The sequence below is a fragment of the Lepisosteus oculatus genome, chromosome 23 (genome assembly GCF_040954835.1).
Source record: "Lepisosteus oculatus isolate fLepOcu1 chromosome 23, fLepOcu1.hap2, whole genome shotgun sequence".
In the NCBI taxonomy this organism is placed as follows: domain Eukaryota; kingdom Metazoa; phylum Chordata; class Actinopteri; order Semionotiformes; family Lepisosteidae; genus Lepisosteus; species Lepisosteus oculatus.
The window spans coordinates 6,124,692-6,148,831 of NC_090718.1; the positions used below are offsets into that span (position 1 = coordinate 6,124,692).

The following is a 24,140-nucleotide window of genomic DNA, read 5'->3' on the forward strand; positions in this document are numbered from 1 at the left end:
TGCCTTTTCTATAAACAATGAAAGCTGAGGATGTAATCAATATTGGTTCTATTCATGAAGATCATAGCTTTTTAGTATTTTTTGCCTCTCCATCGTTTCTTTCCAGGCAGTGTATACTTTATTGTTCATTAATTTTTTAAGGCAACAGCAGGATACATTTCTTCTGGGACTTAAAACTAATCCTGATAGGTGCTGACAGAATCGCAGTACACTGTGTAACAGAAAGGGAACAGACGTCATTTAACTAATTTAAGATAGCACTACAAGGGTTGGATTACATAACCATCAGTACATTTTATCTCCCATGTACTGACTATAGTTTTAATTAATAATAAAATTTTGTTTTGGGAATAATTTATGGGTGGTGTGTTGGCACACTGGTTAGTATTGCTGCCTCATAGCGCTGGGGCCCTGGGTCAACTGAAGACCTGGGGAGCTATATGCATGGAGTTTGCCCTCATGTGGGTTTCCTCCTACAGTCCAAAGACATCCCAGTAGGTTTACTGTCTTCTGGGAAAATTGTGTGTTGTGTCTGCGTGTGCCCCGGAACGGACTGGTGTCCTGCCCACCGTGTACCCTGCCTTGTGCCCATTGCTTGCTGGGATAGACTCCAACTCCCCAATGACCCTGAACTGGATGAAGCAGTTAGAAAATGAATGGACTGATAGAATACCTTATTTACTTGGGGCAGTAGTGTTAAGTATTTCTCTTTATAAAGAAAAAACATACAGACTGGTCACTTTTTAAAGACGTATACAGGTAGGTGTGCATATAAAACTCAGCTTGGACACCACGAACATTCAACCTAATGTGCTCAATATACGTATTAAGTCTGCTGTATCCCCTCCTTCCAGAATCTCTCATATTTGGATCCTTCTTGCTTGCTGCAGGCAAGATCCCTCAACATTTTGAGAAGGCACAATGGCATCTCATACTTCTTTCATAGGGAGGATACTCAGTTTGAAATCACTGAGAACAAATTGCCTATTGTAGGACTTAACTGTCCTCATTTCAAGGATATTTGATCACAGTATCTTCACACCCTTTTTAAATTCTTTTCAAAAGGAACATGCATGAAAAAACACTGTGCATTTCTTCTTTAATCACGGGGATTCCCAGAGGGAAAGTTTACTACACGCATATTTCATGCCAAATGTCACAACATAACCCAGGCAAATAGCAAACTGGTCACAGAGAATTATAAAACTGTTACAATGTAACATTGTAGGATAAAAACTAGTAAAAATCATTCATATTTTGTATGCTGTTGGACTTAATATATATTAAGTATATCTGTCAACTTCGATGTCACTGCAACAGGCAATAGAGATTTCCATCTTGGGAACACTAAAGGACAATCTGAAATGTTACTTGCACATATGAACACTCAAAACAGCTTTAACACAAATCCTAAAACATTTTACCAACTTGTTCTGGCAAATCAGAACGCTGCTCAACAGCCCAAGAGCTGGTGTGTCTGATTGTACACTTTTCCCACATGACACTCATTTAACCACCATCAGAGGCACCTGGGACGTTTTGACCATCAGCTCAGCAGATCAAAACCTTCCAGTTACCAACTCTCAACTCACTTGTCAACCTGTAATAAGGAAATTCACTCAATTGCCTTGTATGTTTCTTGTGCAAACAGAGAAATAGAAAAGAACCATGGATTTATTTTGATGCCTTGTGGTTTTTTCACGAGTGTGATTAAATGGAAATTTATGCACTCCAAACTATGAATCCAGTGCCATCTTGTGTCTGTAAAACGCATCACGCTGCTATTATGTAATATTTATTTTTACAAAACGTGTAGACCACAAGTAGACATGAGTCCTATTAAACGTGTAGCACGTCGGAACTAATGGCAAGAGTCGATAAAGTCAATGACAATAACTTTTAAAAGTGCTACACGAACGCTTAGAAGCACATAGGCTTAACATTGTAGCCCAAAATATTTCAAACGTTTATTGGAACAGTTTTGGACACACGAGAGAGATAAAAAAGACAAAATACTCTAAAGCTGAATTAAAATATAACCTTTAATCATTTTGACACTCAATAGAATTTCTTTCGAGCTGTGCATATTTGTGCATGGGTCACTGGCCGCTCTCGCCACGCAAGTCACGAAAGGCCCCTGGCAAGAGCTTAAGGAGTACTGTAAGTAGGCAGTTCATCTGGTGTGCGGCTCACTTGGAGCTGGTGTACTTGGTGACGGCCTTGGTGCCCTCGGACACGGCGTGCTTGGCCAGCTCTCCGGGCAGCAGCAGGCGCACGGCGGTCTGGATCTCCCGGGAGGTGATGGTGGAGCGCTTGTTGTAGTGCGCCAGGCGGGACGCCTCGCCGGCGATGCGCTCGAAAATGTCATTAACAAACGAGTTCATGATGCCCATGGCTTTGGAGGAAATGCCAGTATCCGGGTGGACTTGCTTCAGCACTTTGTAGACGTAAATAGCGTAGCTCTCCTTCCTGGTCTTCCGCCGCTTCTTGTCTCCTTTCTTCTGCGTCTTCGTCACGGCCTTTTTCGATCCCTTTTTCGGTGCAGGTGCAGATTTTGCGGGTTCGGGCATTTTTGTTTTTCCTCTCCCTCTACGATTTTTTTTATATACCTTCTTTAATCGCTTCTTTTTCTTTCAGAACCCCCAATAAAATGATCAATCCACGCAGAAAAACAATGAAAAGGCAACGCCCTCGGAACCCTTATTTATAGGATCCCTATGCAAATACGCGTGTAAGCCAAGCAGCTTTTCATTCGTCTCTCCGGCCCCGTCAATCACACGTTTGGCCAAATCAATTGGTTACGTCTTTGCTACAGTCTTTACCCAATAGGAGCGAAACACGGGGTATAAAGGATCAAAACCGTACTGTTTCCCCTTATATAACGCTAGAAAGCATCTGGAAGTAGGAGATTAGTTCAATTTGTTTTGCTTCGGTTGGAGTATCCTTGTGATTCGCGCATCTGTTCCCAGATTATGTCCGGCAGGGGGAAGACCGGCGGTAAGGCCAGAGCAAAGGCGAAGTCCCGTTCCTCCAGGGCCGGGCTACAGTTCCCAGTGGGCCGTGTCCATCGGCTGCTGCGCAAGGGAAACTATGCCGAGCGGGTCGGCGCCGGGGCCCCGGTGTACCTGGCCGCGGTGCTGGAGTACCTGACCGCCGAGATCCTGGAGCTGGCCGGCAACGCCGCCCGGGACAACAAGAAGACCCGCATCATCCCCCGGCACCTGCAGCTGGCCGTCCGCAACGACGAGGAGCTGAACAAGCTGCTGGGCGGCGTGACCATCGCGCAGGGCGGCGTGCTGCCCAACATCCAGGCGGTGCTGCTGCCCAAGAAGACCGAGAAGCCGGCCAAGAGCAAGTAAAGGGGGCACTCTCGACCCCCCCACCCCGGACTCCGGATCCGAGAACAACCCCCCCCCTCTCCCTCCCAAAGGCTCTTTTCAGAGCCGCCCACTTTTATTTAAAGAGCTTCTTTTTCGTTATTTAAATGGATGTAGACGAGACGAGAGAGCCCGGGGAGCCTAAACTGGTTTTGGGGCCTGGGTGAAACGGCTTGGTTTTTTTTACGCAGACTTGGTTGGCTTTGTAAGTCTCGGTGTGATCGACCTCCACCACCCCCCTCCCCCTTCGCACTACGTGACCGTCGTTGTCCCAAACGGGGAGCAGAGGTTTCGCAATAAGAAGGGGGTTCAAGCGTGGGAAGAGGCCGTGTCTCTTAATTTGTACAGATCTGGAGGGGTTGGGGCATCCGCCCGTGGCACGGTGCACCACCGCATATAACCTGCTGGATCTGGATCTGAAAACTACAGCGCGATGTTTTGTGGGGGGTGGCTTTTTCCCCCCCTTCTCCTATTTGTTTTTCTCTAATGCGTTTCTTCAGCTACCGTTTCTTAAAAAGAGAGAAGAGGCGAAAAACCCTGATAGACTTCTTCCAAAATGGTGGCGCATCCCTGCGGAAAACAAGCGAGGCGCTACGCAGATCCGCCGCCCGGACATCTGCCCTCTCTCCTGCGAGACGCACCGAGGCGAAGAGCGCAGCTGGTGGCGTTTTGACGGCTCGTAATGTCGCCCTGCTCCGAGCAGCCTGACGGGTTTCTCAGAGGGGTGCGCTTTATTTCCCCCCATCGCGTTTGTTTGAATGGTGGCTGGAGGGGGACGGGGGAGGTGTACCTTGGTGACGTTATGGCCCCATCATCTGTTTTACTGTGTCGATTTAATGTTGTAATATCAAGAAGCTTACAATGGTGTTTTATTTCGTAAATAAAAACGAAGCCGACATTTTGTGAAATTTTAAACGGACGCGGGGCTTATTTCGTGTTTTTATTTATTATTTTGCATCAGAAAAAGTCACTAAAGCGCCGGGGTCCTGTTTTAGAGGAAGAAACAAAGAGTGCAACCAACGCATGCGCGCCAGCGCTGTAGTGTTCATTTAAATGCCCGTCACCTTATCCTACATTGCTAAATTTGTTTATAACGGTACAAATCAAATGAGAGCATTAACTACAGTTCAGTCGTACTCCATCTGAGACCAGCATCCATATATATGTTGATTTTATCTCTTAAGGGGCAGCTAACGAATCTTTTGGATTCTCACTGTGTGTTATTTCACAAAAGCAGACTGAAATATTTCTGGGAAGCCTCATGCTGTACCTGCTTTGTTAAAACAACTACCCAAGAAACTCGAAAGGTGTCGCACACGCTTTGCCAAAACAAAATGAGCAACACCATAAAGGAGGGATCTGGTGGAGATGCTGCTGTGTTGTGATATTTTGAGAGTAGGCAATGCCTCTTCGGGATTCAAGAGGACCAGAATATTGCAAAACCCTGTGAAATATTTTATCAACAGGTCTTCCTGGCCACTAGTAACTGAAAGTCAGTGGTGTCTTTTTATGATAGCCATTATCTCAGGACAAACTGAAGTGGGCACTGGACCTTTGATAAGTGATGACAAATACAGTTAGTTCAATAATTCCTCTAGTATCTTTATTAAGGATTTACCCAAACAAACCCATCAAACTATAAATGTGGATGTGAAAGCCAAAGCTTTCTACTTTCAAACAAATTATCTTGGACCGATTCTGTAGTTTCTCACCTACTGTGCAATGCAAACAACTTAAAAATACTTTCAGAACACATTTCATAAAATGTAGCAGATTAAACATGTATAACAATCTCAAAAACTAATTTGGCTTTTTTAAATAACTATCGTAAGGGGAAAATATTGGAGCCGGTTGGGTGTTTCCTACAGGGGGAAAAAAAACAAACTTCTTGATTGTTTTCAAAATTTTAAATATAATCATAAAAGATTCAATTTCCAAATGAAGGATTTTACTTAATTCTGGCTATATACAGCACAGTTTCAAACTTCACATTCTCTTAATTTTCTTATACTGATAATAAATGTGTGAAAGCAAGAAGATGTTTTGGAAACATAAGTCAAACATGGTACAAAAACATAAAATGTATCTCCTATAAATAAGCCTGGGAGAGCTCTTTAAAAGCCTTTATACCCAGCAAACACAGGAACACAAAGGTCTTCCCAATAATAACTGTTGTAAAGTGCTGAAGAGTTCAGGCAGCAAAAATTGTGAGTGCTTGGCCTTTGTCCATCCATGTTGAAAATTTAAATTCTTTGATCTCACTCTTAGGAACAATATTTCCCAACTATACAATAAATCCCATTTAAATATCTACCAGCACAGCTCTCTCTCCTTAACCTCCCTGGTCTTCTCCATGTGGGTGGTCTCTGTCTGCCCTCGTCATGCTACCGGTCGGCACTCTGATCATGGTAGCCTTCAGTCTTCATGTCGTTCAGGCCCAGCTCCTCGTTTTGCTCGAAGGTTCGCTCGTACTTCTCTATCTTCATCTCGGGGTCTGGCTCGGGCGCGTACACATTCTACAGAAACAAATTATTTCCAACCCGTCGGACATGGGGGAAAAATGAGCTACGGTTTCATCCCCTTCTTACTTTGTATCTTCAGAGGATGTTTACAAATGAGTAATGGATTTAAATTAACTTATGCTGTGGGGGAATATGATTGCATTTGCCAAAACCTGTCTCTGTGGTTAAATGTTCTATCAAGTCAGTTGTCAAAACTGGACAGCACCAGCATGCTACCTCACAAGGCAACAGAAATGTCACCTCTTAAAAACAGAATGCTGAATATGATGATTTTTACAAGTTTGGAGACCTGGTAGCTATTTAGAAACAATACAACTATCAAATGGAGTTTCGTAACAAACGTTTGGGAGGGATGACAACAGCCAAGTTCAATCAGCCTCAGCTGTCAGTAATTCGTAATCACTCCTGCCATCATTTCCTCACTTAAAACATCATCAGTACCAAACCTAATCCCCTTCTCTCCTTCGCATACATCTGCAGCCCTCCTCCCCCTCTGCAGCTGCCCCTAGGTCTCTCCTCACTCTGCAGGGGGCCCCAGCCAGGCGGGTTAAGGCAAATTTTACTGGGACTAAAACACTCCACAAACCTTTCAATACACTTAATTCTTAGGTGTTCTTATTCCCAATGTAGAATTACTCTCCTTTAATATTAACAATGCCAAATACTCACATTCTTTTAAATAATTTTCTGTAAACACCCTCACACTGCCAATTAATTAAATGATCAAAATGGGATGTGAAATAGGTTTAGCCAACTTGAAATATTTAGAGCAATAGTGTCAGATCTACCTACTGTAAGGGTCAACATGGAACACACAAACAGTAGGTACACTTTCCAAGCCAGGTGCCACCAGCTTAGATAAATATTTCATGTGGGTTAATAACCAATGTTAACATTACCTGTAGATAGCTGTTCCCTGCAGGGTCATCAAGAATGATATGGGCCTCCATCTCTCCAGCAATGATCTAGAGAGAAAACACTTTGCACATCAACACAAAGCAAAGGACCATCTTAAAGCAGAAAGGATTGACAAAGAGCACACAGTTCCCTTTCTATTTTACCTCCTTGAAAAACACAGATAAATATTGACTTATAATGAACAGAGTAGTCACACACACAACTCAGTAATCACACACAACTGACAACACAAAATCTTTCCTTAGATGAGGAACATGTACAGCTACAGAGGAAGCCCTCCTGTCACCTGGATTCGCTTTGTTTTCAAGCACACTGATCACAACAGCACCTTATCGTCTCCAGCTAAAAATATACTTGTGTCAAAGGCAACACTTTAAAAAGAACCCACCTGGTCGATCTTTTTGCCAAAAAGCTCCAGTTTCTTGGTTCTTTCTGGAGTGGAGCTGTCTCCACATGTGAAGGGGTTTTTATCGACAATCTAAAGAAAATGTAAAAAATTTGACAACTGAAATAGAGCAGCACAAAAAGGTTAATAGCATAAATGACTTTTCAAAATTGAATTATATACACATTATGTCTTACACAATTCACAGTTTTGGTTTATTTTCAGAACACATTTTTAAGTCTAAATTAATTTTTCAAGACTGTGTTGTGAAGCTTTAAAATGATGCAGGATGGCCTCCATGATTAATAAAAACAAGTTTGACATTTTAACACTGTACAAAGAGACATTGGCTTCTGATGCGAGAGGCTCACCACACCTTCCAGTCAAAACTAACACTCCTCTAAGGCATTAAAGGTGTGTCAGAAGCGCAAAACTGAATTATGGAAGGACAGGAAGGAGAAGCACATCTGCTTTCTTCCTTTGCAGCACAATAGTTACTTCAGCGGACAAGGCATAAAAAAAAGAAATAACTGGCATTTCTAAACTGAGAGCTTAAAATAAACATTTGGGAAGGGAACTGTATCAGCCCGTGTAAGGGAATTGGTAAAGGGAACAAGTCAAAGAAGGTAACACTGACAGGTGGAGCCATGGAGCCTTCTTCAGGTGTTAGGTGTCCAACCCTGTTCCTTTATAAAACAGCACGTGACAAAAGCGTTTCGGAGGACGACGGATGATAACTGCTCCAGGACAGGGTGACGCAAGATGCGTGGGCAGACACTTACCAAGTCTTTGACGTCTTTGAGAAGCCCCTCCACAGTGGTGAACTTGCCCCCCACCGCGGCCATACCCAGCTCAAACTCCAGCTCGGGAATGTGGACGCCGCACGTCTCCGACTGCACTCGGCACACACACACATACAGAAGAGCAAGCTCAGGACACGAGGAGCACACAGTAATCCTGCATGCAAGGGTGAGCGGCTTCATGCATCACAGTGAAGTACACAACATCCAGGCACGTGCACTGGATCTGTCCGATGCCCAGATCTCTTTGACTAGTACGTTCACAAAAGGGTGTTGATGACATAAGCCAAATAAGCAAGATCCTAAACCATCCCACTGCGGTGCTTTCAAGGACACTACAGCATTTTAATTTTACCCTCGGGGAATGGAAACAGTTCCGTCCCTCTTATTTTTCATAACTAACTTATACCACAAAAGAAAAATGGACTCGCATTCACTCACAGTTCAGTTGATGTGAACTGAATGCATCTGTGTAAAAGAGCAGTAAAATAATAAAAGTGCTACAGGTTCAGTAGAGGGTTACCTAATGCAACACGTTGATGTAGCAGGCTTAACCTCCCAAGAGTCAGAGGCCCTAAGGAGCACATCGCTCCAATCGTCCTTTTGGGATTGACCCTCTGAAATAAAAGTCCGAGGATCTTACCTTGAGCAGGTCTCGGGACATGTCGGAGGGGTCTGTGAGGTGTAGTGTTATTCTAGTTCCCAGTTCTTCTGTTGCTCCACCTGATTTCACCTTTACAATGAAATTAATAATAGTGACTAATTTACAACAGTAAATGCACTGCAGGTAAAAGGCACCAAAGCAAAGAACTGGTTCCAGTCTCACATTCTGTGCCTGCATCGCTCAAATCACCTCCCACGAGCCTTCTTAAAAATAAGCCAACACTGGCCTAAATTCATCATTAGAATAAACGTGGACTTGCCGAAGAAACAAGGCGTCCAATCTCATATTCCGAGAAAATATAAACGTTGTAGGAAAAAGTAAATGATAGATACTTGGAGTAAGAATTAACTGTGAAGGGCGATATCTTAAAATTAGCGAGAGAGCCTTACTTCATTGGTCCGATGTCCACAGCTGTCACAGTTGGTCGCCATAATAATCACTTCCTTGAAATGTGGAATTTCTAGCAAGACTGTTAAGGAAGAGACACCCAACGTTTTCAACCCGTCTTAACACAAGCTTTACTCGGAACAGTAAAAGAGTACAACTAGGGATAGAAATCCTGTATAGAAAGGGGTAACCCCAAGCACAGCTCAGGCTGCAAGTTCAGAGTCTTAGATCCAAGCTTTACTGATTTAATGAAATCAAAGATTGCCCTGACCTTAAACTTCTAATTGACCAGCTAGTCACCTGGTAAGCACTATAAGTTTAGAAAAAAATACAGGACTAAGACCCTAAGGATTATCTGTAGCAAATTACTAACTGTTTTTGACTATAGTTGTACTGTCAGCCATAGAGTAACAGGTACAATACTATGAAATTTACTGGTACATAGCAGTTTACAGATCAGGTTCAAATTTGGAATTGCCAATTTTATCATTAAGCACTGCACCAGCTCAAGAAGATGTGCACTTTGTAGGTTAGTTTTTTTATACAAAATCATGTGTTTGTCTGAGCAATCTCCCGCAGGTTAAACAAGGAACTATCGTCCTCGTTGAAAAAAAGAATGTCTGGGTTACAGGGCAAGAACGCGTGTTCTGAATTACTGGCGCTGCTGGTTCAGCAACTTAAAAAGCATTTCAAGATCTCAGTTTTGCTTCTCAGAAGGATACGCACTAACTTCATATTAGTGGAGGCTGGAGCGTTGCACTCTGGGCAGTTGGTATCAAACTTCAAAACCTACAAAACAAAACAGACATCCAATATCATAATTTGTCACAATTTCCTAGATGAAAGCATAAGTACAATAAACTATTTTGTCAAAAATGATAAAGCATCACGCACCTGCAGGTGCAGAGAAATAGCCTAAAAATGAACATGTCACATGTAACAGTATTTAAATATAGAACATTTTTAAAGATGTGTGATCATATTTTATCTTACAGCTGCTGAACAATATTACATTGCATCTTTGTGCATTTAAAAAATAAAATCAACACTACAGCCAGCAAGGTACTGATGAAATTGTGCAAGTACAGCAAGATGTCGCTGTTGGTTTCAAGAAAAACTCTGCCATTCTTATTTTGAGGGGGTGATGGCCTTGCTGGGTCAGGATTGTTTGGAATTGATGATGCATAGTTTACAGAATGCAACCCCTTGTCAAGTAACCTCACACACCTCGTTTCGCAAGGTTTCAATGTCATTTCCAGGTTTCTCCTCTTCATTGTCGTCGTCTGCCTGCAATAAAGTAAAAGTAATGTAAGTGTCTATTATCACTTACTATTTGAAAAAAAAAACTGCAAATCTGAACACCAGGCAGAATTCCAAAAATCCCAGCTCCACACAACCAGGTGCCCCTTACAGGAAACAGGCCCAGTGCCACAGAGCTGGGAAACTATATTGCCACCTCCAAATTACTTTCCAAACAACTCAGCATGCCATCTCACCTTTAACCCCAACTGTATATCCTGTTGGGCTGTCCTCTTATAACGGGTGACGGTGAGTGCTTCATCTTTTTGTGGCACAAACGGGTTCTCCACAAAACTGTTCCCTGAAGGGTCATCAATTATCTAGACGACACAAAAATAACTAATTTCAATAACAAGGAGCAAAAACACATTACAAAATACAGCAAAAAAGTTTTGCACAAGTCACAAAGAGCTGCATAGAATAAAGTCATACAGCATGTTCAGGTGATTGCGCACAAACCTTGTTTCTTCTCAGCTTTTTTTGAAACTGCTATACAGTCCATGTTCCCATGTAGCCATTCAGATTCACCTAATTTCAATGATCTATTATACCATCTCTTTAGAAAATAAACTACAGACACATTACAGGGAAGTATAAAGGGTCATTTCATATTTAGGACATTTTTAAAAACAATTTCTGGTGCGTTATCCATCTCTGTAAATCACAAACTGCAATTTACTTTTGGACATACTTAAGACTAAAATGCCACAGGATTGACGTCCGTGATATAATATTTTATATAAAAAACAGAATGAAAGTCAAGGATATTAAAATAATTAATGTTAATTATGTTAATACCTTACCGTTATAAAATGGGTTACAGAGTGAAATTCAATCACCAAGCTCCCCAAGACAAAAATACCTCTAAATAAAACATTGCTACAGTTTTACCAGTCACTGAAACTCAAAACAGATGTTTTGCTATGGTCTTACTACATATTTTGTAATTGTTGGAAGATCAAATTAAAATACATGAAAGCAACAATCATTCTCTTGTTTGCCAATTACTCATTACTTGCCTTTGACGATTTGAGACTGGTGGACCAAAATATAGGCAGAAAAAACAGGTTGTGGAAAACAGTCCTGCTCGTGAAAGCTACTCACCAGGGTAAAAGGACTTTCCACATCTTTCAACTTCTTCAGCTTCTCGATGAATTCATCTATTTTTGAGGCGACCTCTGGCGCTGTTGTCTTAAAGGAAATGACACAGTGTTTAAATGCACACAAACGTGTTTTAAAAGAGCAAAACAAAGACAATTATAACAATAATAACACTGCACTAAGACTCAAAAAGGTTGAGAGGTGAAAAGGCAAGATTCTAAACGATCCTGCGGATATTATGATCACAACCTGCTCCAAAAGGACCAGTTTTAAAAAGAAAACCTTGCAGAGACTTCGTGCATCAGGCTCAGTGTGAAAATTAAAGGTTTTCGTACCCTTTTACCAATTCTGAAGCAGGGGGTAAGAACGGAAGGGAGAGAAGAGAATACATTACACCAGTGCAGTTTGCGGGTTTACCTTTCTTGTGGGTTGGTCTTGCTCCAGTCCTGCCACTGCCCTGTCAATGAGACCCTCGATGGTGGACAGGGCTAGTAAAGTAACAAAAGAGCAAATCATTCAGGATGTGGAGCACTGGTTGATGCCATACAATCAGCATGCCAGCAACCTCTTTTGTAAGTATATACCGGTGCTGCCGTTATTCACCCCTTCACACAGCTCAGTGGTCTGTGTGGTCTCAATCAACTGATCTCATTTTTCTCTTTACATGGTACTGAGCATTTCCCAGGATATTGTGCACTCAAAACCGAAGTCACCTTCATTCATTTTAAAGGCTGCAAGGATACTCAAGCTTTTCACCACTATGAAGTACACGCACACGAAATTCAACGCACATTACAAGGCAAGTAAAACTCCACAACTCTGACCTTACATTACAAAATGGAATGTATTCAAAGAGTCCCGTAAAATCATGCATCTTTTCGCTTTTAGTAAGCCACCTATTTTAACGTAATTATTATCATACATATATAAGACCATGCAAAACCTCATAGCTCGGGATCACAGGACGTGCCATTCTCACCTCCCTTCTGTGTGAATGCTGGAATCTCGAAATCGAGCTCTGGGATCCGTGTTGTGGCACAGTCGGCTTTAACCACTTCACGGTTCATATCCTGCAGTTTAAAAAAACAAGAGCTCAGCTACCGCTGCAAAGAGCTAGTCATTTTTTTCCATAGATACATGATTTCTTAAACATTAAATTTGCTTAAAAGGTAAAGTCCAGGATTATATATAATTCATCATCTTAATCCACATACCCCAATGTAGCCACGTGTTTGCCTAACTCATTGTGGAAACTTTTATCTTACGGATACAGAATGCAATTCTAAATCAGTTTCTACACAGCCTCCCATTCAATAACACTCAGGGGGGAGACTTCTGATTTACTGCCTAAAACAAAAGAACCTAAGGAAATGCAAGACGTAATAGAAAATAAGGAGAAGGCTTACAACACATTTTACATTGCACACTAATGCCTTTGTCACTTCTTGGGAGGCTGGGGATTGTTCATATCGTGCAACGAGTGGCATCTGCAGGCTTCAAGTAGGTTTAAAATGGAGATGCACCTGTTTCGATCGGACGAGGAGAGTGTATGACACCCCCTCCTCCTGGATGCGCCCGGCTGACTGGATTTCAGTGTTGGACCAGTTGCAGTTGGGACAAGTGAAGGAGCTGAGGATGACTTCTTTAAAGAACGGAATCTTCGTCAGCAGAAGGCGGGTGGTCCCCTGCAGGAGAAAAGGGACAAGCGTTTAAGTCAATACCTCCTGGTAAATGATTTACAATCCGCCCAAAGCGCTCGGTCAGGATGCATGACGCTTAAAAGTCGCTCTATTAAATTAGCAGCAGCATGCTGTCTCTCTACTGCACTACACAAAACCTGATAGCATGACAGCTCTTGCTTCGCACTATTTTAAGGAGCCGCAAGCATCTGTCTTTACATCTCCACTGCTGTGATTTTTGTTTAACTGCTCCGACCTTCAGTTTTGATTAATGAAAGAAAAAGGAAGGAGAGAAAACTGTACTATCCAACGGTGCACAGTTGGTACCTAAAATCACGTGTCGCTTGGACTTACAGTGATGATACGACGACAGGCGACTAACCAAACCGAACACGGATGGAAAACAAAAGTTCGTCCCCCAACAGGGACACAAGTAAAAAAAAACACTTTTATTTGTTTCTGTAAAAGAGGTCAAATATATTCAATGACTTGTGTCTGGGACTAGTGAACACTTAAAAAAAAAGTTAACGTTAACATACATTCTGATAACAGTTCATACACAGGCTCTCGATCTCCGTGGGCTGTTGGTCCTCGTCCTCCGCGCTTATCTCCTTAAAAACGACTCTTCCACCCCGCACTTCTTCTTCGGCGATTACAGACATTGTGCCTACACCGCAGTTTCGAGCACCTTAACGAAAACAGAGCACGCCACCTGCTATGTTAAAGGCTGTGCCCTCCTAACTCCAGCAACTTCTAGACGTTTCCTAAGCTCGCTGCACAAACCACGTTGTTCCGCTTCACCCGGAAGTAATTTGTCCGCTGACCCCGCCCCACGTGTCATCTTTTTCATCTTCTCCATTGCAGTCAGCCCAGATGTGGCTAAATGCTATTTTCTGTAGGTGGGGGAGAGTGGTTCTTTGCCTGTCTATGTTAGTGTTACGTTAACATTTGTCGTAGAAATTCTAATAAAACAAAGGATTCTTCGTATTTTGGGACGTTTGACGTTTTTATGAATACAGAACTTTTTCACCTGCCTGGCGTTAGAGAGATGATTGTACAAAACCCCCAGATAAGCATCAGCATCACCACCCTCGTTCATCGATTTGTTATGAACTCTCCCACTGCAGCTTTTACACTGTGTTTCATTGAATGTTACTTTATCTAACTGGCCTGTCTTTGATGGCTAAATTCTAGTCTCTTGCGTCATATCATAAGCGTAGCTGTACCTCTCTGTTGCTCTATTAGCTGTCGACTGCAGAGCTGATACTGCACCCCAGAAACGTTGTCAACAACCTGGAGTCGCAAGGTGCAACTGGGATCGTAAAACTAATCTTAATATAAAAAAAATAAGTTTTAACTGTGAGTTGTGAGCTGGTGGTGGGTTGGAGAACTTAAACCGATTTGGCCGCCCTATTTTCTTCTTAGAAAAGGAACATTTCTTTGTACTTCGCTTAGCAAGAGGAAACTTCCTTTTTTAAAGGGGAGATGTGCCGTAGGGGCAGAGTCCTGGGCTGTGGAAGACTGAGGTTGAAATCTTTAAGCGATGTACTTCACACGAAAGCGCATTCTTCTATACTTCTGGCCTACAGGACGCAGTTGTCTTTTTCAATAACTGTGCCTGTATTAGAAAATGCACGGAGTTACGTTTCAAGTTGTAAAATTTTCATACTGTGCACACACACAAAAAAAGGGATATACCTGTACTTCTTTGTTTGAAGACCGATTTAAATCCGAGCGGGATATTATGGAGGAAGCTACAAAAGTTTAGGGTGCTTTTCTTAAAATTGTTTTAATATACCCGTGAAATATGCATATGATGCATCATTTCACACAATATAGGAAGAAATAACAGGGAGATTAAAGTAAACAGAAAACTAAGCTTACCGACACGTGGAAAATGTAAGACAACCGTTACATTCGTGCAAAAAAAATATTTTATTGATAAAGTTCCTTATCAGTATAACTATTCAATTAAAAAGTTTATTCATCCCAGGAGGACAATTTAAGCAGCGAGCGGTGCAACATACAAGACAAAAACAAAGAAAGAAAACAATTAAGAAGTACACATGGGTATAACAGCAATACTGAAGTAATAGTGTATTAATAGGAAGGTATTGATACATCCTCTTGTGTACGAGGGTAGGGGAGGTGGGCTCTGTCCAATAGACATTCAACTAGAAGGTTCTATCAAAAAGTTTCAGCAGTTGAAAAAAAAAAGGTTTCATAAAAAAGTAGTTATAGGAACGTATTGAAGACAGTGCTATAAAACTACAGTCAACTATAGGGTCTATATAATTATAGCATTGTTCTGAATGCTCCTACGAAGTATAGAAATGCTCCAGCATTCTGTGGATAAAAGCTCTCCAGAATTAACCATTAGAGGGCGTGTTGACACGTTGAATTAAAAAAGGCGTTTAGAATCTCGCACACAATTTTAATCTAATCTAGTGTTAAACAGTAAAGGTGACTGTACTGTATAATGTCAAAAACATTTTCACAGTTAATGTAATTAGTAAATCCAAGTTCATTGTTTATTCCTCTACAGTGCTCATTTCCCCGTCATTTTATGGCCATTGAGATTAGGGAAAAAAATATTTTGCTGTACTTCAATTACAGAAACGTATTTCACATTTTCCAGACACTTCAGAGCACGGGCTCGACAAATCACAAGTACTCCTGGACCCAATATGGGACGTAATAGCAGTTTCTTATTGGAAGGGAACAGACTTCTATCGTATGAATTGGGTTATGGTGGTTTTTTGGTTGTCCTTCATCCATAGATGGATGGATTTAGTTAGTCAGACCGTAGTCACCCTCGTGTTCCATCTTTTATATCCTTTAAATGTGATACATGGCGAAATTGGACAGCCCAATGGCCACAGAGCTGACATACAGACCATTTCTTCAACTTTATATCAATGCAGATGGACATTTCTGTTCCAGATGGGTATTTGTTTGTCTTCTAAAATCATAGGATAACCATCTTTTTAATAGGTGTCCTTTTCCTTACATCTTCTGTTGTCTGAAAAAAAAAACACAAAGATTTGGACGTATGGTCTCGAGTATCTGCCGAGGCTCAGTTCTTAGCAGAGAAGTTTTTCTAAGTTAAGTAGATGAGCATTACAGCCCTCCTCAGAGTCCTCATTCACTCTTTAATTAAAATGTACAGCAATGGAAACTTGATTTTTATGTGCAATTTAATGTCCTTTTGGTGATAAAGAGATAGGAATGCAATTCTTCACAAAGTTTAGAAAGTCATTTAATCATGTCCATCTGCCAGCTTTAGAGTGTGCTTACTTCTTTGCTGCTCTTAAATCAGTCCAATATTGCTTTACATTAACCTACCACACTTCCTTTTGCGGCAGCAGCAGATTCCAATACCCACAATGGTCACGAAGACGACCACCAGGAAAATGGGCAGAGCTACAAGTTCTGTACTCAATGGCTTGGGTTCGGTGCACAGAGGATCACCTGTGATGCAGAGAAAAGGCATCCATTACACTCCCAAGGGTACACAAAACAGGCTTCATCTGGCACACTGCATTATTCCCACTGATGTTAAGTGCAATTATGAAATTATGTTTATGACCCAAACCCAATGCACGAAGCACAGCCCTCGACTCATCATGGATGTACTATATTCTTTTTCTCTAGAATATGATTCATTCTCCCTGCTGATTTATTCCTTAGACTTAAAAAAAATCATTTTGCAAGATCAATAACCCTCTGCATTGTGCTACACAACACCCATCTATGATTTAGAAGAGCAGTTTATTCCCATACAGGGTAACAGTGACCCACAGACAGCAGATATAAGGCAGGTTACACCATGGATGAGAAGCCAGTCCTATGCCAGTGTTAAACAAAAAGATTTCAAGTGCACACATACTGTTTAGTATGATGTAACTACTTCAATTTCAAGTAATTACACTTGACATGCAAGCAAAACATTTTAAAATCACAAAAGATTAAGGTACAGTTCAATTGGAACTGTAACATTGGAAAATAAAACTCACAATTTTCACAAAGTTCCTCAGATCCGTTCAGCGTGTGCCGTGCCAGCTTCTGGCTCACACTGTTCCGAGCCACACAGATGAATGTATCGCACCTGTGAGCCGTGATCTGAATATTGGTGTACTGAAACCCCTCCAAGAACTTGGTCTCTGATGACGCTGATGACAGATTGACTCCCTGCCAGTACAACTGCATGTTTCCTATGTTAGGAGCCCTGCATACTAAGGACACCGTCTCCCCAGAATGTGCTGTTCCCGGAGTCTGTTCAATTGTTGGTTCTTGTACAGCATCTATTGAAGGTGAAAGATAAAAGACAAATTCAACAAGTAAAAAGAACCCCAAAGTCCTTTTTCGAGGCGCACATTACTTCCAATACAATTGCCAGAAACATGTTTGTTTTGTTTTTTTAAAGAAAACGATCTTATCACCAAACCCCTCAGCACAAACCTTCCACGCAGAGCTCCACAGTCGTCTCTTTTTCAGCTCCTCCTTCCTCGGCCACGGTGAAGATGTATCGACCTGCATCCGAGTAGTTGAGTGCTTCCAGGAGCAGGGAGCCGTTCTGAAACACCTGCACTCTGCTCTCGTAGTCCTTGAAAAACTTGCTTTTGCCGTTAAATGTGTAAATCTTCCAGTATTCCGTGTCTTTTTTAAAGTCCCACGAAAGGTCCAGCAGCTGTTTTCCTCTGGTTAGAGTGTAATTCACGGAGAGGAAGACAGATTTGCCCAGCTCCCCGCAGACTGCACTGCGTTCACTTCCAACATGGAAGGTTTCTCCTGTAGGCACTGAAAAACCAATGAAGATACGTCTGAAAAGGTGTAACCCTGCAAACCACTGGCAGTGGGATTTCAAACCAAGAACAGGAGGCACTTTACATAAAGAGTTGTGGGAGTTTTAACAAGCTACCAAGCAATGTTGTTGAAGTTTTTTTTTTGGGGGGGGGGGAAGAAACTATTCTAGTAAGTGCAAAAATCATACAACAATAATAAAAGCCTCAACAAATGACCAGTAACCACAGATAACCAAAAAAAATAATCTAAGAAGCCCAGAGAAATAGCTTCTCTTAAAGCAGTTGTCCTAACCACGATAAATTAAAATTTAGCACCAGGCTTGGCCATAGACTATAAAGAATTCTTGTGACCAAAAAAGGAAGCAAAACCATAATTACACTTCACAAGCCCTTGGAGTTTCGCTTTGCAAGGATGTGTTGTCACTACAAACCTAGAGGTCATCATGCTGTTTGATAAGGTGCGTTCCGCAGTTCAGTTCTTGCTACTGGCCTGTCGTTAACAGGCGTCACTCACCGATTACTGAACTCACAGGTCAAGTGACCCAAGTAAAACAGAGACGAGTTGTAATCCCAATTGACACTTTTCGTTTTCAAATACTATCTGTGAACTTCCCTTCAACTTACAAATGGGCAGAAGAGAGTAAAATGAATGGACATTATGCAAAGAGTTTGATTCAAAGAACAACAATATCAGGTACTTAAAAATGAGTCTTATGCTTTTACATAGCATGGAAAACAAGTATCGGTGCCTTATATTTTCTTTAGGTCTAGTTTTGGAGAAAGCAGTGACAGGTCACTTGGAGAACCTGAACAGAAAGCATTTCAGGCTAAAAGCTGTGGTAAGAGAAATCCGAAACGGAGCACAGAAACATGTGACAGAAGAATCCGAAAGAAAAACCTAGTCACCAGCTACATCAGTGCGTGTCAAAGCTCATCCTGAAGGACTCTGAAGCCATTTCTAAGTCAGTGTGAACACTGAGGAAATGCTGACTGAGCGATCTTTCCTAATCGTTTAAGAACCAAAAAGGGACTTGCTTACCTGGGGAAACAAAGGAGAAGAACGACAGCCACAACACGAAGCACAAAGTAATCATTTGCGGACGTCTGCATTTGTCAAACGAGGAACACCGACCTGGCAGGTTGGCTAAAAAGTCAATTGCTGGAACAGGTGCAAGTGACAAGAAAGAAAAGGAAGTGTTACGTTGCTTTTTAAAAACCAAACTGCTTTTTTCATACTTCAGTAGTCATCTACTAGGAAATAAAAACACGAGGTTAGAGGTTTGTTGTGGGCTGACTCCAGTTTTGGTGAAGACCACCTTTCTACTTTCCCCCCCCATCTGTCACAGCAAAAATTGTGAAAGACATTCAAACGAAGACTATTAGTCCAGTGAGTTTGTTAGCTTAGTTATTGTTTTCTTAGAACCTGACATGCCAATACATTTTTGTATATTATATTGATAGAATTGTTTGTAGATCTCAGACGTTTTTTCATATCTTATACTAATAAAAAAAACAGGGTAAAAAGCTACAGTTCCAGTTGATCGTTCTGGTATTCAGAAAATGTGCCTTTTGCCTCACTAAGTGCACAGAAAGAAGTTAAAATGTACTGTAAAAGTACATACTGTAGTTCAAAGTAACTGGTTTCTGTGCAGCATACCCCTTCAAGTACAAAAACATACTCCTCTGCTTTGTCATGTAAAAGGATTTTTAATCTCTCATCCACACACTATGCCCTATAGTACAGTGTAGAAAATGAAATCAAACTCTAAAACGAGTCATAAATGAAGGCGGCCACCAGCTCCTTATAGAAAAGTAATGTCCCAGTTACTTACTTTAAGAGCCCAGGCTGTAAGCGTTTGAGGAAGATGTGGAATCTCCTTTCCTCAAGCTTTCCACTTCATGGCAAGGCAATAAAAGAAATCCTACGTTAAATCTGTTGCCTGCGTGACCCAGAAATCAGTTTGATTATTTCGACCAGCTTTACCTGCTTCTGACTGAAAACTGAAACAAGTTCTACAACTTAACGGACAGGATAATCAAGGTGCGTCATGAGGCGTGACAGAAACCAGCAGAAATACATACAGTACCACAATTGCTGCCCGATCACAATGCTGCCATTATTCATGTTACACTTGTGTAGAAGGAGCTGGGTTATATAGATGCAGGTAAGAAATATCCCCCAAAAGTTTTAAGTAGGCAGAAGCAGTTGAAAGCAGAACATACAAAACAAATAAGTAAAATCTGAAAATAAAAACCAGTCCCGGGAAGAATTTGACCACCTGTTAGCCAACATATGGAAACAGGTGCATAACAATTTTAGGTTGTACATGACCATCTGTGTCGTTTGCTACAGTGATAGTGATTCTAAACATGGTTTATTCCTTTTGTCTAGCTAATCAGCTTTAGTGGAATAACCTCATGTGATTGACATTTCCCTTTTGGGGTCATGAAATGAAACGAGTGGAAGATTACCACATTTTTACAGTAAATAGTGCTACTCACTGAACAGCTGTGTTATCCACTGATCCAGACCCCTTGCTCATTCTTATATCTCAAACTGTCAAAGATCTGTTCATAGGATCAAGGAAGAATTTTGCCAAAAGCTTGAGGGCCATTTTCTACAGGATTGCAAATAAAAATGAACGATCTTGTGAAAGACTGCATCAAATATACAGTATAATCTTCATATTATACCTTATAGAAGGATCCATGTTTTAACCATGGTGATCCATAAATAGCCACAAAACAAACATTCATCTCAACAAGACAAAGCATCTCAAGATAATCACAAGTGTTTTGAAAATCCTGGCTTATGCTTTTGGTTTGATTCTTGACAGTATAACTTGACAGAACTCTGAGGATATTATTGCAAGGTGAATAAAAAGAAAATCAGACTTTCAACTAAATCAATTAATTCTACTCTAGATGAATTTAGAGCAATAACTACCCAGTTATCCAGTTCAATGCCATAATAGTTAACTAGATATTTTAGCAGAAGTCTGAGACCTGTTTATTCAGAGTTTATGTAACTTATTCTGTTAAAAGCTGGAATCTCATGGAGTCAGTCTATTCTTTTGATTGGCATGGTCAAACCGTCTCACTTTTTTTCTCTCCTTTTAAAACCCAGCCACTTTAACCATTACCCTGAAATCTTGTTTTTGTCTTTTCTGGCTAGTGATACCCATTTAGTGTACATTTTAAAGAGTATTTTTAAGTCCTTAACACGATCCTTGTTAAACAGGATGTAGGATCCCACTTTTGCCCATTTTAAAATGGTTTTGCATCTCAATTCCAGGTAAAATCCTGTGATTTCAATGCCATTACAAAGCAGGACTCCGGTGCCTAAAGAAATGCAATTGTTAAAACGTAGCCAGGTGTAGTTTCAGCAATGGAGGTACTGTACAGTATCTGCTTCTCCTTGTAAGCATGTGAGGTGAAATTCCAGTGTATTCATGGCAGGTGATAAACATCACTGAAAATGAGAAATCAACTACAATGGAATATACACAAAAGGTTCACCAAATTTCTACTTTGATGTGCATTTCCCCTTTTTATATAAAGAAGTTCTGTTTCTCAGAGAGATCAAAACCACAACCTTCCAGATCTCACAAACTGAAAATGCCAAAGGTCTAAATAAAGATCTTAAACCCTCCTTTAATGCCAGCTAGCCAACAAAACCATGTACAAATTCACGTTTGTTTAATTCCCTTTTCAGCATTGGAATAAACCTTAACTTGTTCCTTTGCAGCCTACACATGCTGACAGCTCCCTACTTGAACTAGAAAAAAAGTTTCCACAACTGAAGGGGGCTCAACAGCTGAAATGTAATTTTTCTACTTTTGTTTTTACTGCACAAGTCCAAGGGAATCTCAAAGGCCCTCAAACACTCAGTGTGCTTCTCCTGTGATTATATTCAACTGCTGTGACTTCTGAAAGGTTTTGTGAATTATACTTCATACAAAAGGTACATATTTTGTATAATGTGTGAAAGCCCCTGAGAGCAGCCTATGAAGGTCTCCCAGCAATAACCTAGTACTGAACTACAAGATCTTGCTTACATTACAACAAATGATCCATGTCCCCACTAATTACAGAAACACCAAATACATTGACAGATATGACTAAAATGCTAATGATTTAACTGAAAGCCAAGAGTAGAAATGAAGGAAAGAGATAGAGAGAGAGGGCACATTTAAAGCAGAGCAAACATTACAAAAAGTGACCTAGACACAGGAAAAATAATCTGTAAGAAACTAACTATACTGTTGGATCCAGGATTTAGCTCAATACATTTACAAATGCAAGACAACCCATTTGAAAAAGCTACAGAACAAAAACCCACCTGGAGCATGACTCCCTTTCACTTACCCATGATCGCTCTGTAGTCAAGGTGTGTCCCTGTGGATCGTCCTCTCAAGTCCTTGGTAAGTGGTGACTGTTCCCCACTCAGCTTCTGGGGGTGGCTGAGAAAGTGACATTTTCATTTCAGGAAATGGTTAGGGCACATCACATGCAGGTAGTGGCCAAAAGTGAAATACTTGTGAGGTTAAACTCAGATAAAACATATACAGTTGCAAGAAGGTTTGGGAACCCTTTGGAATTACCTGGATTTCCGCATTTTTGAGTAATGTCATCTGATCTTCAATTAAGTCACAATAGACTAACACAAACTGTACTTCTCATCCATATCGAACACATTGTTTAAACATTCACAGTCCAGGCTGAAAAACTGTGAAACCTCGTATTTAGTAACTGGTAAAACCTCCCTTAACAGAAAAAACCCCCACCAAACATTCCCTGTAGCTGCCGATGAGACTTACACAACCATTATTTCCTCCTTACAAATCCATGTAGATTTATCAATATTTCTGGGATTCCTTGAGTAAACAGCTCTCTTCAGGTCATGCCACAGCAACTTGAATGGGCTGAGGTCTGGACTCAGATTTGGCCATTCTAGAATACAAATTTCCTTCTGTTGAAGCCAGAAACTTCAGAAATGCTTTTGTAGCCTTTTCCAGCTTTATGCATCTCTACAATTCTTCTAAGGTCTTCTGATATTCCTTTCAATCAGGGCATAGTTCACATGAACACTTCTTTTTTTGAGAAGAGCGGACTCTGTCAGAACCCAACCTTTGTGTGCCTTTTTTATAGGGCGTGGCACCTCCAATCTCATTAGCCTAGAGGTTCACATACGTTTTCCAGCCTAGACTGTGAATGTTTAAACGATGTGTTCAGTACTGACAAGAAGTACAATTGTTTGAGTGTTATTAGTTTAAGCAGATTGTGTTTGTCTATTATTGTGACTAAGTTGAAGAACAGACCACATTTTTATGAGTAATTAATACAGAAATCGAGGTAACTCCAAAGGGTCCACAAACTTTTTCGTGCAACTGTACGAGACATACCAACCCTAATCCAGGCCCTCCGGTATTCAGTTTTTTGTGGCAAATGTGTTCTTTAATTTATAAAAGACGTTACTGACACTTGTTCAATGCAATTCTTTAAGGGAAAAAAAACAGACCTAATGAATCAATATTTAAGAAAAACAAAAAGATATGAAATGATCCTAACAATTAAGGAACCCTTAGAAGTGGATTAAACCCAATAAAAATAATAAAACACCTGTTAGGCAAGTTTCAGGATACGAATCAATGCCTTTTCCGTGTTAATGAGGTAGCTGTAGAACTCTTAACATTTTTATTTTGATTCTTATGTCAAAATATAGCATACACATCTGCATGTTTACTGTCTCTTTGTCTTGATTATTAAAAGGAAACTTGTGTAGGAGGAACGGTTTCTGGAAAAGGAAACTATTTCTGGAGCATTTCAATGTGCTTAATCAGACTTGTGAAGTCCCCCAGTCTACTTCCTGGGAAGGAAAAGCTCATTAAATACAATCAGTCACACTGAATGTATTTTAACTTACTTAATTAGAACAAAAATAAATTGACCACCTCACTACAGTGCTGTACATGCGTGAGGAAGAGACCTTGACCAGTCCACACAGGCAGCATTCCAAGAGAACCTCATGCAATTGAATCCCATGGAAAGTGCTCCATATATTGCAAATAATAAAATGTTACGAAGATGGGCGGCACAGCGGAATTATAATTGCTGCCTTGCAGCACTGGTGTCCGGGGTCCACTTCCTAGAGTGCCGTCTGTGGGAAGTTAGCATGTTCTCCATGTTTGCATGGGTTTCCT

The 24,140-nt window shown here is 41.0% G+C and overlaps 4 protein-coding genes across 5 annotated transcripts; 1 reads left to right on the plus strand and 3 right to left on the minus strand.

The window, feature by feature from the left end:
* Nucleotides 1–2,024: 2,024 nt before the first annotated feature.
* hist2h2l (histone 2, H2, like) lies at nucleotides 2,025–2,805 on the minus strand. The gene has a single exon (XM_006642275.3). The coding sequence runs from the start codon at nucleotides 2,568–2,570 to the stop codon at nucleotides 2,190–2,192; it is 381 nt and encodes a 126-aa protein (XP_006642338.1). The 5' UTR covers nucleotides 2,571–2,805; the 3' UTR covers nucleotides 2,025–2,189.
* Nucleotides 2,806–2,879: 74 nt separating this feature from the next.
* Nucleotides 2,880–4,296, plus strand: h2ax1 (H2A.X variant histone family member 1). The gene has a single exon (XM_069182476.1). The coding sequence runs from the start codon at nucleotides 2,973–2,975 to the stop codon at nucleotides 3,357–3,359; it is 387 nt and encodes a 128-aa protein (XP_069038577.1). The 5' UTR covers nucleotides 2,880–2,972; the 3' UTR covers nucleotides 3,360–4,296.
* Nucleotides 4,297–4,958: 662 nt separating this feature from the next.
* On the minus strand, nucleotides 4,959–13,926 carry zpr1 (ZPR1 zinc finger). Its single transcript, XM_006642305.3, has 14 exons — nucleotides 13,672–13,926; nucleotides 12,977–13,138; nucleotides 12,433–12,523; nucleotides 11,871–11,941; nucleotides 11,457–11,543; nucleotides 10,550–10,672; nucleotides 10,281–10,340; nucleotides 9,776–9,842; nucleotides 9,056–9,126; nucleotides 8,646–8,735; nucleotides 7,985–8,095; nucleotides 7,206–7,295; nucleotides 6,799–6,864; nucleotides 4,959–5,893 (listed from the first exon to the last, which is right to left on the minus strand). The coding sequence occupies exons 1-14, from the start codon at nucleotides 13,792–13,794 to the stop codon at nucleotides 5,762–5,764; spliced, it is 1,344 nt and encodes a 447-aa protein (XP_006642368.2). The 5' UTR covers nucleotides 13,795–13,926; the 3' UTR covers nucleotides 4,959–5,761.
* Nucleotides 13,927–15,048: 1,122 nt separating this feature from the next.
* Nucleotides 15,049–22,456, minus strand: LOC107075692 (hepatic and glial cell adhesion molecule-like). 2 transcript variants are annotated; one of them, XM_015337729.2, is made up of 7 exons: nucleotides 22,306–22,456; nucleotides 19,770–19,832; nucleotides 18,977–19,096; nucleotides 17,594–17,932; nucleotides 17,149–17,436; nucleotides 16,478–16,603; nucleotides 15,049–16,154 (listed from the first exon to the last, which is right to left on the minus strand). In XM_015337729.2, the coding sequence occupies exons 3-7, from the start codon at nucleotides 19,029–19,031 to the stop codon at nucleotides 16,120–16,122; spliced, it is 843 nt and encodes a 280-aa protein (XP_015193215.1). In that variant the 5' UTR covers nucleotides 19,032–19,096; nucleotides 19,770–19,832; nucleotides 22,306–22,456; the 3' UTR covers nucleotides 15,049–16,119. The 2 variants fall into 2 exon arrangements, with proteins under 2 accessions (XP_015193215.1, XP_015193214.1); XM_015337728.2 differs by having other exon boundaries at nucleotides 19,770–19,877.
* Between the last annotated feature and the right edge of the window lie 1,684 nt (nucleotides 22,457–24,140).